The sequence below is a fragment of the Pygocentrus nattereri genome, chromosome 3, assembly GCF_015220715.1.
Source record: "Pygocentrus nattereri isolate fPygNat1 chromosome 3, fPygNat1.pri, whole genome shotgun sequence".
NCBI lineage: Eukaryota > Metazoa > Chordata > Actinopteri > Characiformes > Serrasalmidae > Pygocentrus > Pygocentrus nattereri.
In genome coordinates this window covers 16410100-16428917 of record NC_051213.1, presented here as the reverse complement: position 1 = coordinate 16428917, position 18818 = coordinate 16410100, and the positions used below count along the sequence as shown (strand labels likewise).

General features: G+C 40.1%; 2 protein-coding genes across 5 annotated transcripts; both read left to right on the top strand.

Moving 5' to 3' along the window:
• The first annotated feature begins 4065 nt into the window (after positions 1 to 4065).
• On the top strand, positions 4066 to 7008 carry LOC108436542 (cortexin-2). The gene is made up of 2 exons (XM_017713082.2): positions 4066 to 4405; positions 5399 to 7008. The coding sequence occupies exon 2, from the start codon at positions 5486 to 5488 to the stop codon at positions 5717 to 5719; it is 234 nt and encodes a 77-aa protein (XP_017568571.1). The 5' UTR covers positions 4066 to 4405; positions 5399 to 5485; the 3' UTR covers positions 5720 to 7008.
• Positions 7009 to 9893: 2885 nt separating this feature from the next.
• On the top strand, positions 9894 to 18494 carry tmem79b (transmembrane protein 79b). 4 transcript variants are annotated; one of them, XR_005130122.1, is made up of 6 exons: positions 9894 to 10050; positions 10750 to 11468; positions 12348 to 12542; positions 13042 to 13264; positions 13723 to 15987; positions 18144 to 18494. XR_005130122.1 is itself a non-coding variant. In XM_037537305.1 (6 exons), the coding sequence occupies exons 2-6, from the start codon at positions 10886 to 10888 to the stop codon at positions 16071 to 16073; spliced, it is 1197 nt and encodes a 398-aa protein (XP_037393202.1). In that variant the 5' UTR covers positions 9894 to 10050; positions 10750 to 10885; the 3' UTR covers positions 16074 to 18494. The 4 variants fall into 4 exon arrangements, 3 of the variants coding, with proteins under 3 accessions (XP_037393202.1, XP_037393200.1, XP_037393201.1); XM_037537305.1 differs by having other exon boundaries at positions 13723 to 13851; positions 16007 to 18494; XM_037537303.1 differs by having other exon boundaries at positions 13723 to 18494.
• The last annotated feature ends 324 nt before the right edge of the window (positions 18495 to 18818 follow it).

Genomic DNA, 18818 nt, shown 5'->3' with positions numbered 1-18818 from the left:
TCCATAAGTGTGTGTTATAGCTGCAGAGGAGTGCCAACTCCATATTAATGTCCATAGTTTTGGAATGGGATGTCTAACAAGCTCATAAAGGTGAGGTAGTCAGGTGTCTAACATACTTTTGATCATAGAGTGTGTGATGGTGTTGAATACTGGACTGAAATCAATAAACAGCATTTTTCCATTACTGTCCTTTTGTTCAAGGTGAGTTAGAGCTGAGTACAATTTGAAATTTGTCATCATTAGCTGCCTCTTTTCTTTTCTTTTTTTTTTTTTTAATTTCCCAGCTCTCTTTTGCTAAAAAGATATCATGGCAGACCTTATTCAGGCTGACAAAGTATTTTTACCTGACTGGAATCTATAATGAAAAGAATGACCGCATGAAGAAAGGAAAGCTGCATTAACATTTATATGCCTGACCAGTTAATATGTTACATAGTGATGAGAAAGAGAGGAATTTCATAATATCTCCGTCCAATAGAGACTGCAGTCAGCCGTATCTTTAGGGATTTCCTGCCACAGTCAGGGTGTGTTCCTAAATTCTCTATAGTGGTATAGTACAGACTTCTGCACTTAAGAAGTCCTTTTACTTTGTATGTTCTTGTAAATAAAAGCACTAAACTGAAGAAGAACTTTACCTTCACAGTTGTCTTACATAGCGTTGTGCAAATTCAGAGACCACGTTTCATTGGAAACCTCTCATGTGAAAATACACTATATTTCCAAAAGTATTCAGTTGTCTGCTTTCACATGCATATGAACTTGAGTGAGATCCCATTCTTTATTTAGTGTTTAATATGATGTCAGGCCACCCTTTGCAGCTATGACAGCTTCAACTCCTCTGGGAAGGCTTTCTACAAGGTTTAGGAGTGTGTTTATGGGAATTTTGGACCATTCTTCCAGAAGCACATTTATAAGGTCACATAATGATGTTAGACGAGAAGGCCTGGCTCCACTCTAATTCATCCCAAAGGTGTTCTGTTATGTTGACATCAGGAGTTTGTGCAGGCCAGTCAAGTTCTTCCATGCCAAACTCGCTCATCCTTGTCTAGACCTTGCTTCATGCACTGGTGTGCAGTCATGTTGGAACAGGCAGGGGCTATCCCCAAACTGTTCCCACAAAGTTAGGAGCATGAAATTATCCAAAATCTCTTGGTCTGCTGAAGCATTAATATTTCCTTTCACTGAAACTAAGGGGCCGAGCCCAACTTCTGAAAAATAACTCCACACCATAATCCCCCCTCCACCAAATTTTACACTTGACACAATGCAGTCAGACAAGTACCATTCTCCTGGCAACCGCCAAACCCAGACTCGTCCATTGGATTGCCAGATGGAGAAGCATGAATCATCACTCCAGAGAACACGTCTCCACTGCTCTAGAGTCCAGTGGCGGCATTTCACACCACTGCATTCAATGCTTTGCATTGCACTTGGTGATGTAAGGCTTGGATGCATCTGCTCGGCCTTGCAAACCCATTCCATGAAGCTCTCTATGCTGTTCTTGAGCTAATCTGAAGGCCATATGAAATTTGTAGCGATTGACTTTGCAGAAAGTTGCCGACCTCTGCGCACTATGCACCTCAGTATCCGCTGACTCTCTGTCATTTTACATGGCCTACCACTTTGTGGCTGAGCTGCTGTCGTTCCCAATCACTTCCACTTTGTTATAATACCACTGACAGTTGACTATGGAATATTTAATAGCAAGGAAATTTTACGACTTGTTGCACAGGTGGCGTCCTATCACAGTACCACGCTGTAATTCACTCAGCTCCTGACAGAGATTGGAACCTTTGAATTCAATGATTTAGATGATTGAGTGAATACTTTTGGCAATATAGTGTATGTGACTGCACACAACATATGGAAGAACATTTCATAACGTTGGTTGTGCTTCGGAATCCAACAAGCAGATGAATCTGATGTTTGCAAGTGCCGTGAAAGAGTATTTGGAGATAACTCAGTCAAAACGTGGTGAAGGACGTGTCCTCTGAGGATGTAAGTGAATTATCTCCTGTGATATCTTCGTCAGTATAATGTTGATTTTGCATTTGAGACCTAAACATTGAGCTGGACCTCCTTTTTGAACCCGTGCCAGTAATGTTAATATGTATCACATGGCAGCATGTTAGCATTATTATTTTAAATAATTATTTCAGGCTTTACAGAATGATTTACAGCATGTTTTAGTGTGCTATTTATTTCTCCATACTCAGTAATGCTACTTCTTTCAGGTTTAACAAAAAATATAATGCTGCATTAAGAACAAGTTCAGACACATTTCAAATTAATTTCAAGAGATATCTCTGAGAAGATTAGATAGAAGATAACCCACTTGTATAAGACAGAGGAAAGTCATGGGAATATACATGGAAAACAAGGCATTTCTGAAATGGCTGTTCATAAAATGACTCTGAGGTATATAGAAAATGGGTCTCCTAACAACCATGCAAGACCTGGTAGACACCAAAACTGTCACCATCAGATAAACAGCAGAGAGAGGAAAAAAATTAAGCTCCACTCTTGCTTCAGATCTAACAAAAATCAAACAGGTGTTTCTGTCCATCCTTCTACTTTGAAAAGAAAACCAAAAACTACGAGTCTGAAACAACATGAAGCTGTCAAGAACCTGTTACTGAGAAAGGGAAGCACAAAGAAAAGTGACAGAAAGAAAGTTCATTTGTACATCAAACAAAGAATCTCCTGGTGTTCTTAAAGCCCAGAGTCCAGACCTCAACATCATTGAATGTATTTAGGATTACTTGGATTGTGAGGTGACGCAACTGACTTTCAAGCCTGGAACTTTAGTGGTGTGGAAAAATAGCCCTGCAGATTTCTTTCAAAAACTGCAGGCAAGTCTCCCAAAAAGAATGGAAGCAATAATACAGGAAAATGGTAGTTACATTAAATATAGAAACAATCAATTTGATAATATATTTAGTTCTCTGCAATTTTCTGTTTCATTTTACCTGTTTTGTTGGGGGTTCCGATCAAAAACAGGTTAAACCTCTGCTTAATTGAAATGATGCAAAAATCCAAACATATGAAAAATGCATCTAAACATGAGCCTGCTTTATCTCGAACTTGATGATATCTACAAAGTCTATATTATTAAGTTGGGATATAAACCTACTGAGCTTGTAATATGCATCAGCAATTTTATGTAACCATAAAAAGTGGTCCAAAATGAGCAAATCTAAATCTGTCTAGCTGGTGCATGTAAGCTTTCTGTGTCATGACAAGAAAGGCTGGTCCCTTGCTTGGACACCACAATATCCATCATCTTCCCTCCCTACTGAAAAATTTACAAAACTATTAAAGATTTTCTCAAGAACACTCACATTCTTTAAAATCGTACACATACTCTAGACATATGCGGTGACAAAATGCAAAGGAGAGAGGAGCAGCAAATGTGCAGTCATGGCTGACATTAGGTGTGTTTGAGACACTAAACTGTGTAGTTGGAGTCAAGCAGCCTTATCCTACGCACTGATGTTACACCAACTATAATTAGAAAGAAGATGAAGGATAGTGCTTAAACGAGTACTCTACAAGAATAATCAAGCTGGGTTTGTTTTGTTCCTCTTTAAGGAAAAGCACAAGAAGAGTAATTTCATAGCCAATTTTAAATTTAATAAAAAGCTCAAATCCAAAACTCTGACTATTACTGGCTTCTCCATTTAGCATTCAAGGGATGGAAAAAAGTGGCCTCCCAAGCATCCATGTTTTAACAGCTAGCTTTATATGAAGTGGGCACCAGTACTATGATGTAGGATATCAGGGTGTTTAGATATGTATGCAGTTCCACGCATTATAGGCTTTGCTGTTGCATATTTCCGAATCATTTAGCAGTTTGTTTTTTTTTGGCCAACAGTGAAAAACGTGAATTTCCCTGTGAGTACCACTGCAACCAACATGTGAGAGAGAGCAAATGGAAATGTATTTTTAATGTGGTCAAGCCTAAAGTTGAAAATGCTGACTATATTTAGCATGTGTTGATATGACACATCTCTAAGCCCTTATTGAATCTTCATGCTCCAGTGAAACAGTGATTTGCAGTGAGCCTCAGTTGGATCACACATCGCTCTCGCTCGCCCAGCATTCGCCGAACACACTTGGAGGAATCGCTATGGCAACTGGTTGCTATGGGTGATGTGACACCACCACATACTCCTCTGCTGAGGGGAGAGGGAGTTGGACAACAAAAGCCAGGGATGCAAGCAAGGAAGGGAAGCTATTATTTTGATTCCTGAATGAATCGAGGGTTTGGGGTTTGAAAAAGTTGAGCAGACATATGTCTTCAGGCAGGCAGCCATAATGGAAAAGCAGCCCCTCTTCGTTTATTTTCGGTGTCCGCCTGCCTCCTGCTTCTGACGGATCTTTTTTAGCTGCTCCTCCACAACAGGTAAGTGAGTGATTCTCCAGATTGCTAGTGGAATAGAACATGGAGCTCATATCCATTCAACTCCATACATTTACAAGCCTAGTTGAAGCCATTAGCTGCTAGAATGTATAAGCATGGGTATGTGAATGTGACATATACAGAAGGGCAGACACATGCTGGAGCATGTTGCATATAATTGTATTAACAGAGACACGAAGGCACATGGGCGTCAGTTACGCTTTAATTTGTGCTGTGTACACATGTAAAGTCATGACTGTATGTGGGATTATAGTGAGATTCTTTATCCTGTGACAGTTGTGTGAGTTTGAGAGTTACGTGTGGCACATTCAAAACACTCCTACATTACGAAAACATGAAATATGACAGGGAGTGCCAGGGCTCTTATTTCTGCTATTGGGTACTGACATCAAAGAAATGTACCGATGCAGGGTCACTGACCACCAGCAGGGCAGAACATTTCAATTGAATGACATGACAATTGCATGTTGCCCTTTTCATGCCATTCCACTGAAATCTAAGGTAGTTAGAAATGGTCTGAATCCCTTACGGATATGCAGATGTGAAGGGAAATGCGTTCACTGTTGCTCAGACAAGAAGCCAGTTATCATGATGTGTTTTCATAATTTATGTTGATCATTCAAAGAGTCCACGTTAATGAAAACCTTAAGTGCATGGCAACACATGCTGAAATTATATAAGCTGGTATAAGGCATTAGATATGAAGCCATGTGTTTTCACTCAAGTAGAATAGTAATAGAATAGAGTATATAAATAGAGCAGAATAATTTCCTTAGGACATGTTCTTTATGTCCTAACTTCTTCTGCTAAGATGAGAAAGACCACTGAGTTCAGTCTAGGACATTCTGTGCTCTTATATTCTTCATTCTAGAACCTTCATTCTACAAAAACGAAGCCCAATCATATTTGTCATAGTCTTTTGCAATATTGCTGTCTTTTTCCTAAGCTAATGGAATGTAAAATGGTTCTGAACAGGGGACTTGTTGAATCTGAGGCTCGCCATGAAGAGCCCACGCTGAGGGCGGCTGGTGGGTTTACGGAGTTGCGTGTGCTGGGCTGAGGATGGCGGAGCACCTCCACAGCAGCACGCTGTCTGCGTCCGGGGCCACTCAGCCCATCCCTTTCCTCACCCTGGAGCAGAAGGCAGCCTTTGTCTTTGTGCTGCTCCTCTTCATCTTCCTGGGCCTGCTGATTGTGCGCTGCTTTCGGATCCTGCTGGACCCCTACAGCAGCATGCCTTCCTCTACATGGACAGACTATATGGAGAAAGACACATTTGACTACCGCATCGCCTGAGGGACTTGTGTCATGGTGCCATGCGATGGCTACCTCACCGTCTTCACTACAGAGTAGACCAACATCTGCATGGTACTGCCGTACCATGCTGGCAGCGTGTGTTTGGTGGCATGTGTCATTTTTACAAGTCATGTATTCTAAAACCCTCTCATCTCTTCCATCTGTTCTTAATGGATATTTCACTGCCAGCACTATACCTCACACCTTTCACCACAGCTGATAAGTGATGTCAAGTCCAGCTCCTCTGAAAAGTATTAGCGATGACACATCTGTAACTAAAACTAGCCAATTGCCTGACACAGGCCATTTGGGTGAGCTATTTGGCGGACTTATGTCTTGTCCATGCAGTGTATAAATAGTTTTGGGGTTTTTTTTCTTCAAAATGAGGTTAATCCTTTACTGAATTTATTAGTGTACTACCTTGATAGGATTATAAAGTGCTTTGGTTTAGGGACTGTGGAATCCTCTGAGCTCTTTGTTGAGAAAGTCCTGAGCTTTCAGCCTTATGATTCAGTGTGTTTACAGAGCTGCCAGAAAAAAAAACTGGCCTTGCTGTTATTAAGCTAAATGTCAATCAGTGTAATGACCAACCACCCTCTTCGGGCATCTGAATGAGCACTTTGACCAGTTCCCCTCTCTCTTTCTCTCTATCTATTCCTCTTTCTCTCTATCTATTCCTCTCTCTCTCTCTCCCTCTCTCTCACTCTTTCTCACTCTACCTGCAGTGTGCTTCAATAGGGTGCGTCTGATGTTGTGCATATTGTTCAACAGTTTTTTGCTGATAATGAAACGAACTGGTGTGAATTTTTAATGTTGTGCGCAGGGTATCAGTGCATTAGTGTTTGCGCAAATTCTCTGGTGCAAAGCCGTGTTTAGATTTACTCCATGTTTTATTTTGCTTTTCAAACAAAAAAGCTCACATAAGCAAGACGTGTGAATTTGTGCAAACCAGATCAGAATTTGCCATTTTGGTGCCTGTTTCTATTTCATTTCACTGCTAGCTACTGCTTTAGGGTCTGTAAAGGTGGGATTATTCTGTTTTAAACTTGTCCCTATTGAGGACAGTTGTTGCCACAGCACACTAGTGTGGAGAATGATGGCCAACGTTATAATGCACCTTGTGTTTTTGCTGAGTGGTGTGTGCGCGTGTGTGTGATCTATTAGATACTTAATGCTGACAGACGCTAGTTTTTTCAGAAAGACCATATGCCATGTGGTCCACAAGTGGGTCTTGCATTTGTTGTGCTTTTTATATTTGTTTCCAAATAAAGATAAATGTATTTCTCTCATTGACTGAATGACTTCAGGATGGCTGAAGCTGGGTGTGTCTTGTTTAGGTTGTGCTTCCCACAGCACTTAGATTTAGTTTTTTAAAACATGCTTTAAGAAGCTATTTGTAAAAATATTTGGCAAAATGAGGAAAAAGGGAATGTACAGGTACAAAAGAAATCGAATTTCATTGATCCTGAGGGAAATTACGCTGTTACAGCAGCCGGTACATAAAAACACTTGAATAGCACCACCATATATTAAGTCAACTAAGTGAAAAAGTACACATGCAGTTAGTGTTACCACACTGTCACATCGCTGCTGTTGGAACAAAACCTCATATCTGTGAAATGAGAACTTTACAGGAGAAGGAAAAAAACATACTTTGTTTTCAATGTAAGTCAGTGGAACCAGACTTTTTCTCTCTTCTTCCTTTTTCTTTTGGTCTATTTATCATGATATGCATATAATGCAAAAGGAACCAGGCATTTTCAAATTCTGTCAAAAATTGAAACATTTTTTTCCCCACCGACAGCAGCGATATATCTAATGGCTTGTAAATCAATAGAGAAAAACAAAAACAAACAATATTAATAATGTAATGAATAATGTAATGTATTTTCTAGAGCATGTTCATTTCACTTTCTTGACCTTTACAGTGGTGGATTTCTTTTTGTCACTGAAATACAATGAATTCAGCAAGAAAGGCATAATAAATAAAGGTAATAATAGACAGAAATATGTCCTCATATGAGGAATGGTCTGTTTCAGATGGCAGATGTTTTCTGACAAACCAGCCCTCCAAAGGTGGACTTTTTTAGAAAGACAGTATTTGCGAAATCTGTTTTAGCTCACAGTCACAATGCAACGTAACTGGTGTTGGAGACGTTAAGGAAAATTCACTCTTGCAAAAGATGACATCAGTAAAATAGGTGTGCCTTAGAAATGTGCCTTTTGTAACAATCATGCATGCGAGCCCCCAAATTTATGTCATGTAATTGCAAAAAGTGGAAAGGACATGTCCCCTCAGTTCCCTTGCCCTTATTTTGCACCAGTGTCTCTATTCTAAATGCTTAATTCATGGACTGGATGATCCCTTACAGGAAAGTCATATATTAGAACATATATTTCACACGTCAATGTGGTTTTACACCTGCTAAAATGAAAAGTGCATGAGAAGTGCTAAAAACGTGTTTTTTTCACATGAGAAATTCACACGACTTTTGTAAGAGATTGTAAAAGATTGTTACTTTTCGGTTTTTGGTTCAAGTAATTTTACGGTATCGATTGAAAGTTATATTTCTTTTCCTGATTCAAAACACTCAGCACTGAAGCATGTTTATTTAACAAAGAACACCATCCAGCAGTAAAAACAAATCCAATTTGCATACAGACTGGAAAGTCCTCCGTCATATTCCTCTATCACTACCTGTAGAAATGAGAACTAACACTATAGGACCTCTATTAATAAAGAATCTCAGCGGTGCTGTTGAAGAAAGAGGCTCTTGCAAAGCTACAGGGAAACCATACCTAACAGATCCATCTTCATCCCTGTATGTCAACATTTACAGATATGCCTTCGCTCCCATTTAGGATGGGAGAGACAGCTCCGTTTTATAGAGCCACGGCCCAGTGGGACATTTAACACTCGTGTCAGTGCTGTGGAGCCAGTTTATTTAGCCCATCATGACAGAGAGGGTAATGAGTCATATAATGTATGAAGAGCAGCGGCACTTCATTAAATTACACATTCTGTTTGTTATTTAACGTCTGGACACGTTGCGTAAATGGAGGTTTAATGATAATCCTCCACATGTGACAATGATCTAAATGGTATTTTCCTGTTGCTTATGAGCAGCAAAGCCCTTCTTTATTGTAAGGCAAAATATGAAATTGTCATTCATTAACATTTTCAATGTTTCATTCATGGCTTCTGGTCATAGTGAAGAACTGGGTTTTGAAACTCAGACAACTTTCTCAACATTCACTTAAAAATCAAACAATTCTATATTGTTTCTACACAACAGATTACGTACTATTATGCACTTCTTACATTAACATGTACTTTGCCTGGACAGTAAACAAGTCAATGTGGTCATCATGCTGTAATAGAAACTGAAAACAGCTTTGGGTATTGAACATGAAACAAATATTTCCTGCATCGTTTGATAGTTTTAGATATCAAATATCTAAATAGAATTTACTCACTTGTTTTTAGTTTGAGAGAGATCTACAAGTAATTCCACCCATAATTCAGTGGAATTACTGGCACAGTAATAATGGAACTGTCTGGCACATCTGACGGATTTTGACTCTGCCTTATATGAACTTGATTCTCCTTGAAATTAACCTGAAAATGACACTGAATGCCAGTGTTCAAGAGCAGTACTTCAAATCAAAGGAATCTCAAGTGCAAGTGTAACTATTCATCTGAACGACAGAAATACTTATGGATTATTATGAAGCACTGAAATACACAATGTGTTGTCTCACTTTAATCTGAGGTGGGTAGACTAGTCCAGTGCAATCAGTTCTCTGTACTTAGGTACAATTATAATTTAGATCTTCAAGTTATAACCCTTTTACTTAGACTAAAGGATCTATGCTTAGTTCCATTTTAGTGATGAACACCTCCTCTGTAACTCTGTCTGTTTACTTCTGTTGTGTTGGAGCTGCAGGGCTGCTGTGCTGTTGCTCACCCCTATCTGAAGCTTTAGGTTTTTGTTTTTTATTTTAGGAAAAACGGCCTAAAAAAGAGTTTTTGAACCTGATATTTTCCTCCGACTCGAGTTATTTGGAGGTTCTTCTATTTTAGTGGAGCCACTATTTAACCGAAGCTCCTCTGAACTCCTCACTGAGTTCCACAGCGAGTCGGAGCTTTCGGTTTCAACGGGAGGGAGAGAAACCTCCCCTTTAAGAGCGTACGCCTTTAAAACTACCTGGACACACCTGAGGTCCCCGCTCCGGAAAGTCCAAAGCGACACTTACGTGAAGCACATTTCGTTGGAGAAAACGGACCAGGCCTGGAGGACAGCCGCTCTTCTGCCTTCTGCCGGTTTTAGGTGAGTGCAGAGTAAGTTTACTGACTTCTCGGCTGTTGACGAACGTCTGGCTGTCGTTAACGGAGAGGCCGGGCTACCTTACTTCACGCTGCTTCCGTCTTAAGCTTCGTTTACGTTAGGCCCGCCAGAGCTCGGTAAATCTACAGACAGGGATTTGAATTAGCTCAATGTTCCGTATATTGATTGTTTAAAATACACATAAGGACTGTTATATTAAAAAAAGACACTGACGTTTTGTTTAAGACGGGTGAATAGTCTGTTTTACGAGGCTGAAGTTGGCTCCCTATTCGCCAGCTTCTTGTTCCGTTCCACCTTAAAACAGTGCAGCAGCGCGCCGCAGGTCGGACTGCTTATACAAGTGGCCTGAATGGAACTGCTGCGCTGTTTAAGGTGGAACGGGAAAATTACTTACTAGACATCCAGCTTCAGCCGCGTGACTGTTGTTTCCTCACAGGTTACAGGTTTAGTTTCTGGGGAATGCTGTACAGGATAGCCTAGTCGATATTACTCAAACTGACAATGGTTAGACAGCATTTTTTTATCCCATTTCAGTATTTTATGTAGACGTTACTGTCTGAACTCACGAAAAGAAAGAAAGCTGAGGAAAATGGAAGGACGTCTGTGTTTGTTGCATAACGTCCTTGTGAAGAACTCTATAATCAACCACACTGAATTCTTCTTTTATTGCTTCTATTTCAGACAGAAGAAATCCTACGAGTGGCCACATGTAATCCCGCAGACTCTGTTCTGAAAGATGTCCTTCGATGATCTTTAATGAGCCGCTGCAAAACGAAACAGACAGCCGTACCAGTGTACCACATCTTCATTCATCAGGATGTCTGAGACCCTTTCTGCAGATCCTGAGCCACTGGTCAAGGCCCCTCTAGGACCGACAGCAGGACCCGACACACCTGACCAGGCAACAGAAGAGCAGAAGATGAAGACAGACGTGGACGGAATGGTCAGCAGTGCTCATGTGGAGCCGAGCACTCTGCAGTGGCCTGGAGATAAGGCTAATCAACCTGGCAGGATGGGAAACAATTCAGGGTCTGATCTGAAACTAGACAGCAGCAAAACAGATGTTGCAGGAGAGGAAGCAAGTGTTCGATCAGATTGCGCATCGGTCCATAGAGAAATGAGTAGGACGGAGAGCGAGAGTGAGTCAGACGAAAAAGAGCTGAAGGAGAAGGTGGCACACTTGGAGATTGAGGTGGAGGAGCTGAACTCGATGCCAGAAAAAGCAGCAGGAGTCTTCAGGCCTGGTGGGGCCGCCCTGCACACCAACAAAATACCCGAACCACCCAGACAGAGTGTGGCCTCCTGGGAGGAGAACATGGAGAAAAAGCCCTTCCTCGGGCATCAGGCAGCTCTGTCACATGACTACTACCACGACTACACCATGAGCAACAAGCAGTGCTGTAAGTGGGAGGGGAATAAGCTAGAATATCATTGCTATTATCAAAACAACAGTATCAGTATGTGGACAGTTCAGTATGATGGACAAGATAAGAAACAAGATACAAGTTTTGTTAGAAAAACAATGATATGCTTCTGAGTTCTCTTACGTAATCAAATATTTTAAATGTAGTCGATCAGCCAAACGTGTTTGGTATCTAAAGTTTGCTTCTTAAGTTTAGCACATGAACTACAAAGCTAATATTATGAGATTCTATGTCACCTAAAAAGATTTTTTCAATACTTGTTAGCTACATGAGTCTCATCTCCAGAGACAAACTAAAGAAGCAAACTTTAACCTCCAAAGGCGTCTTAGCTTATAGACTACATTTAGGGTAAAGGGTTGCTTTTTCTGTGATTTATTACATTTGTTAGTAATTGGAAATCTTTAAAACGCACTGACATTTTATCTACCTAACATGTAACTTTCTAAATTTTAAGGTTTACAGATTTCTGTTCAAAACAGTAACCAACACCAGCATGGTTACCCCAAAGCAGCATAATGTTTAACATTTCCAACTTAATCTTGAAGATAATCAGCTGTTGGTTTCTGTGGTTTCAGAAAATGTTTAAATGTTTTAAATGCCACATATATGTTAGGGCCGTGGTTCTGAGTCCTGGTCCTGGAGTGTCACTGTCCTGCATATTGTTGTGGTTTCCTGTTTGCTAATTAGCTCAGTGTTTGTATCATGTGTGTTGGGAGCAGGAGAAAAATGTGCACTAGTGCTCCAGGTGCAGTACAGAGAACTGCTGTAGTAGGCTGCCTCTTCAGTTGACTTAAAATAAAAGGCCATAATTTTAAACAGTGTCAATTTCTCAATCAGTTATTTTTTCCTTTTAAGGTGGATGTACTGGAACAAGCCGTGATGTGCTGGAAATGGGTGTGTCTATATTTATGTCAGCTCTGATTTTCCCCATCCTGGTATGGGGAGGCCACACTTTTCTGCCCTTTGATGCTCCTCTGATGGACAGTGCTCCCCTAAGGCTGGTTTACACACTGCGCTGCTCAGTTTTTGCAGTCGTCCCGATTGTACTGGGTAAGGAAAAAGTTGCATAGTGAACTGTGTATGAATTTTTCTGATTGTTTTAAAAGGACATGGAGTTTGATTCATTTGAAATAGAAATTAAGACATTACTCTTCCACTCTGTTAATACTAGATCAGCACTCCTATGCACTATTCAGGCTAGAGTAGTTTCACTAGCTGAGGTTTTGCATGATTTGTAAGGCACTGATCCATACAGGCTAAAGTATCTGTAAGTGTCTGACAGTCAATAACAACATGGTGCACAGTGTGAATATTAGCAGTATTTTTTTATGAAGTTAGTGTGAGGTCCACTACTAACACTGAGGGAACTTTGAGTTCAGCTAATTACAGTATGTCATTCGTTTTGGAACTGTTAATGTCAGAATGTAAAAAGACTTTGTGGATTTGTACTGGATGTTGTCTAAAATCATAGATGTCTATAAAAACCTCTACTATGTAAACTAATCCAACTAGAATCGGACTTCAGTTGTCACTGTTCTCCCATTCTTAGGTGTGTTTGTGCTGGGTGTGTCCCGTCTACGGTACCGTTCCCTGAAGCCGCAGTGTGATGGAGAGACTGACGCTGAACAGGTGATCATCCACCGGCGCTTTGTGGATGACTCCATCTCCCTCTTCCTTCTGTATTTCCTGCAGCTGGGTGTAATGGCTGCCTATCTGAGCCAGAACCTGCTCAAACTGGTCCCCCTCCTCACCATCATCTTCGCCTTCGGCAGGTAATGTGACCCTTACTACTTCACATATTGGTTACATACCAATAAGCAAAGCTGTGGTAAACTAAGACTAGGTAAAGACCTGGTTATTAACATTATCAAGGATAGACTTTTTACATTTCTGGGAAGAGAAATGTTTCCTAAATGGTTCTAAGCTTTGTTGTGTACTTCTAGGGAAAATCTTTTAATTGGTAAAGAACCTTTAAATTATGTGGAGCTTATATACCTTTAAATAAATCTTCTCATATGTGCTCATATAAAATGTAAATTCAAAAATTTGCTCATTTACAAAAATGGAAACATTCATTTAAAGGTTTATTTAGAGCACCAAAAGTGGTTCTTCTCTGTCATTGCTTTTTATTTTTCTTGGCACACCTCTTCAGATAGGATGAAATGTAAACATCAAACTGAAATAACTCAACAATGTAGATCTTCACTTACTGTTTTTGTGGCCCCTGCAGGCTGGTGTACTGGATTGCAGCTGCATGGGGCAGCAGCATAAGGGCTTTTGGCTTTGGCTTCTCTTTCTGGCCTATGCTGACCATGTTGGTGGCTAACCTTTACTTCATCTTCATGGCTGACTCCGCTGGGTCAATCTTCACTCCGGATGAGCTGGCCGCTCCTGAAGCAGAGCAGAGGCAGAGGTTCTGGGGTTAGAGGAGCACCAACTAAGAGTGGAGAGGAGTTTACTTAACTGTGTCCATTTCTGATCTCACTGAGCTAGTTTTACACCTACATGAACTCCATATACACACAAGCAGGCAGGAGGTTTTGAGAGAAATCTCATTTGTCTTAGAAAAGATAGGCAAAGACAAATCAGCTATTTGCAAATTGGACCTTGGGGCTTAGATTTACAATTTAGTTTCTAATGATTGCCCAAACATTGCAGACACTCATCCTATTAAGAGCACTTAAAATCAAGCTAGGTTTTGAAACTAGTGCCTGCTTGCAAAGGACTGGCCTAATTAAATTGACTTAAATTGCACATGTTAAGCATCCACCTTCAGCACAGTCCTCTAGTGGGGCAAAAACAGGATGGTGGATGGTAGGAGAGGAGTGTGAAGGTGTTTAAATGGCACAGTGAAATGATCAGATCTGTTTTTCTCTTTGCATTTGTGAGTTTGACTAGTTGGATTGCTGGACTGCCTGATCTAAGGCAAATGGCAAGACTATTAATACAGAGTTTCTGATATGATCATAGTGATTATGGTTATGAACAAACAGTTAATGGAGGTAAAATTCATTTAGATTTGTACAAATCAGTTACAGTAGGTGCTTAAACATTAACACAAAGTAGAGGGTAGAAAAGTAAAAGTTTCTAACTACAGGTTTAAGAGGTGGTTTAACTTTCTGGCATTCTATCTTTTTTCCTCCTATAATTTCACAAAGTCAGAAAAATATCAGTACCACTTTCTTTCTGTGTAGTTTGAAAATATTGCAAGATTTTTTTTTTCTTGTGGATTTGTTTTGTATTGTGTGGACTGTGGAGCTTCCCTGAAATGACTTCTCCATGATCGGGTCAAATAGCTTGACACAGTAGCGCAAATATAACAGACTGCCGAGCAGAAATGTCATGGGTTTAGTGCTTTTACGATTACTACGACTTCTATTTTGTATTGCACAGTGCAAGTAACTCTACCCTTCTCAAACTGTGCAGGTGAATATTTACAGTTGTGAGGTTCCCTTTACTAATGCTGTTCACAGTGAAAACTGTATTTGGGCTGCAGTATCTACTTTTGCTGACCAAACCTTTACAAATGTCCTGTACCATGCAGAACGTACTTGGGAAATGTTTAATTATTTAAACATGCTAGCTAGCCACCCAAATGAAGCTATGTAAAGTGGTTTAATGAGTAAAGAATTTGTCATATATAAAATTAAAATGTTAAAAATAAGTGCACTGCCAGTGCCTCCTGTGAGGATAATCCATTTTGACTTTGCAAAGAGAAAGAAAAGGGGAAGAAAGAGGAAGGAACAGGGATTGAGGACGCTGCTTAAAATGTCTTCATTTCTTTCCAATACTTATTTCTCCACAGACTTTTTTTTCCCTCTCACTTTTTTGTGGGATTGGGAGACATGGCATTAATGAATGTATCAGACTCTTTGGGTAGAAAGAAAAAAGTAATTGCCAAACTGCCAGAACCAGAGAGAACAAAGGTGTTCCCTTTCGGAAGAAAACGAGAGCGCTCGTAAATGTGTTTTTCCTTTTGGAAGTATGTTTGTGTTTCAGCTATACAAAACAAGGGTATTCAGATGTTTATGCTAGCTTCTGTATGAGCTTTTATATCCATTAAGGTGCTCTGTCCTCCCACACTGATACTAAACCTTCTGTTTGTGTCTGAACTTGCACAACTCCTCCTACAGCTGCTCTCACAAACCACATCTGCTGGCTTTATTTTTGTTTCCTTACTATGTCAGTTATATTTAAAGCATACGGTGCCCCAAAAGCTGTTTGGATACTTTGACAATTTAACAAAGTATAAAATGCTTTAATGCAGTTCTTTAGGTTATTTTTATAAAATTATGGCTCAGAGACAAACTATTTCAGCACATCAGACTGGTGGTAGACTTTATGTAGAGTTCCAACAAGGCACAAGGGTTTGGCAAAATTGGGGTGGAAAGAAAGTTTGGATCTGTTTTTCTTCCAGTTAAGAGGGTGAGCTTGTGTTCATGGATGGGATTATGAATTCAGAACGGGTTTGCATTTTGCATGTAAACCTGCAGAGGTCCACAAAGAAACGCTGGGTCAATCTTCACTCCGGATGAGCTGGCCGCTCCTGAAGCAGAGCAGAGGCAGAGGTTCTGGGGTTAGAGGAGCACCAACTAAGAGTGGAGAGGAGTTTACTTAACTGTGTCCATTTCTGATCTCACTGAGCTAGTTTTACACCTACATGAACTCCATATACACACAAGCAGGCAGGAGGTTTTGAGAGAAATCTCATTTGTCTTAGAAAAGATAGGCAAAGACAAATCAGCTATTTGCAAATTGGACCTTGGGGCTTAGATTTACAATTTAGTTTCTAATGATTGCCCAAACATTGCAGACACTCATCCTATTAAGAGCACTTAAAATCAAGCTAGGTTTTGAAACTAGTGCCTGCTTGCAAAGGACTGGCCTAATTAAATTGACTTAAATTGCACATGTTAAGCATCCACCTTCAGCACAGTCCTCTAGTGGGGCAAAAACAGGATGGTGGATGGTAGGAGAGGAGTGTGAAGGTGTTTAAATGGCACAGTGAAATGATCAGATCTGTTTTTCTCTTTGCATTTGTGAGTTTGACTAGTTGGATTGCTGGACTGCCTGATCTAAGGCAAATGGCAAGACTATTAATACAGAGTTTCTGATATGATCATAGTGATTATGGTTATGAACAAACAGTTAATGGAGGTAAAATTCATTTAGATTTGTACAAATCAGTTACAGTAGATGCTTAAACATTAACACAAAGTAGAGGGTAGAAAAGTAAAAGTTTCTAACTACAGGTTTAAGAGGTGGTTTAACTTTCTGGCATTCTATCTTTTTTTCCTCCTATAATTTCACAAAGTCAGAAAAATATCAGTACCACTTTCTTTCTGTGTAGTTTGAAAATATTGCAAGATTTTTTTTTTCTTGTGGATTTGTTTTGTATTGTGTGGACTGTGGAGCTTCCCTGAAATGACTTCTCCATGATCGGGTCAAATAGCTTGACACAGTAGCGCAAATATAACAGACTGCCGAGCAGAAATGTCATGGGTTTAGTGCTTTTACGATTACTACGACTTCTATTTTGTATTGCACAGTGCAAGTAACTCTACCCTTCTCAAACTGTGCAGGTGAATATTTACAGTTGTGAGGTTCCCTTTACTAATGCTGTTCACAGTGAAAACTGTATTTGGGCTGCAGTATCTACTTTTGCTGACCAAACCTTTACAAATGTCCTGTACCATGCAGAACGTACTTGGGAAATGTTTAATTATTTAAACATGCTAGCTAGCCACCCAAATGAAGCTATGTAAAGTGGTTTAATGAGTAAAGAATTTGTCATATATAAAATTAAAATGTTAAAAATAAGTGCACTGCCAGTGCCTCCTGTGAGGATAATCCATTTTGACTTTGCAAAGAGAAAGAAAAGGGGAAGAAAGAGGAAGGAACAGGGATTGAGGACGCTGCTTAAAATGTCTTCATTTCTTTCCAATACTTATTTCTCCACAGACTTTTTTTTCCCTCTCACTTTTTTGTGGGATTGGGAGACATGGCATTAATGAATGTATCAGACTCTTTGGGTAGAAAGAAAAAAGTAATTGCCAAACTGCCAGAACCAGAGAGAACAAAGGTGTTCCCTTTCGGAAGAAAACGAGAGCGCTCGTAAATGTGTTTTTCCTTTTGGAAGTATGTTTGTGTTTCAGCTATACAAAACAAGGGTATTCAGATGTTTATGCTAGCTTCTGTATGAGCTTTTATATCCATTAAGGTGCTCTGTCCTCCCACACTGATACTAAACCTTCTGTTTGTGTCTGAACTTGCACAACTCCTCCTACAGCTGCTCTCACAAACCACATCTGCTGGCTTTATTTTTGTTTCCTTACTATGTCAGTTATATTTAAAGCATACGGTGCCCCAAAAGCTGTTTGGATACTTTGACAATTTAACAAAGTATAAAATGCTTTAATGCAGTTCTTTAGGTTATTTTTATAAAATTATGGCTCAGAGACAAACTATTTCAGCACATCAGACTGGTGGTAGACTTTATGTAGAGTTCCAACAAGGCACAAGGGTTTGGCAAAATTGGGGTGGAAAGAAAGTTTGGATCTGTTTTTCTTCCAGTTAAGAGGGTGAGCTTGTGTTCATGGATGGGATTATGAATTCAGAACGGGTTTGCATTTTGCATGTAAACCTGCAGAGGTCCACAAAGAAACGGCTCAGATAGTGATCTGAAACACATCGGGTGCCTTTGAACAGATTCTTTCCCTTTTTCGTGAAATACTCTGAGATGAATGCTAGTTGGTGTGACATTTTGTAGATACATTTACGAATGGCACAAATGTCAGTTTTTCTGGGCCACTGTAGGGACCTCATACAGTCTTGAAGAGAGTGTATTACACTGTAGTTCCATGGTTTACCTTGTTAAGCATATGTGTAGTATGTAAGCTGTTAATGAATTGTAACTGTGAATGTAGATATTTTCTCTCTAGTGCGCTATAAACTGGAAATACGTTTTAGCCTATAGGCTGACATAAAGACAGATTGCAACAATGACGTGTCTGTGTGTTTTTTTTAATGGTAGTTCCTCAAATGTGCTGTGACTCGCCATGATTTCACCGCTTCAGCTCGCTCAAGCCAAAACTCTGAACCTGTTAGACGGGTTACAGGTCACGGCTCTGTCGGAGGGCAAATATCCTCGCTTACTTTCCACGACAGACTACAGAGAAACACGAGACGGTTGACCCTCCGAGAGAGGCTAAACACCATTAAAAACAACATTTGGGACTAAAGAGAAAGCTGTGGCCGAGAGTATGAGCAGCTCTACGGGGAGAAGGAAGCACAGCGCCTGCATGCTGAGGATCAGAGAGAGCTGTC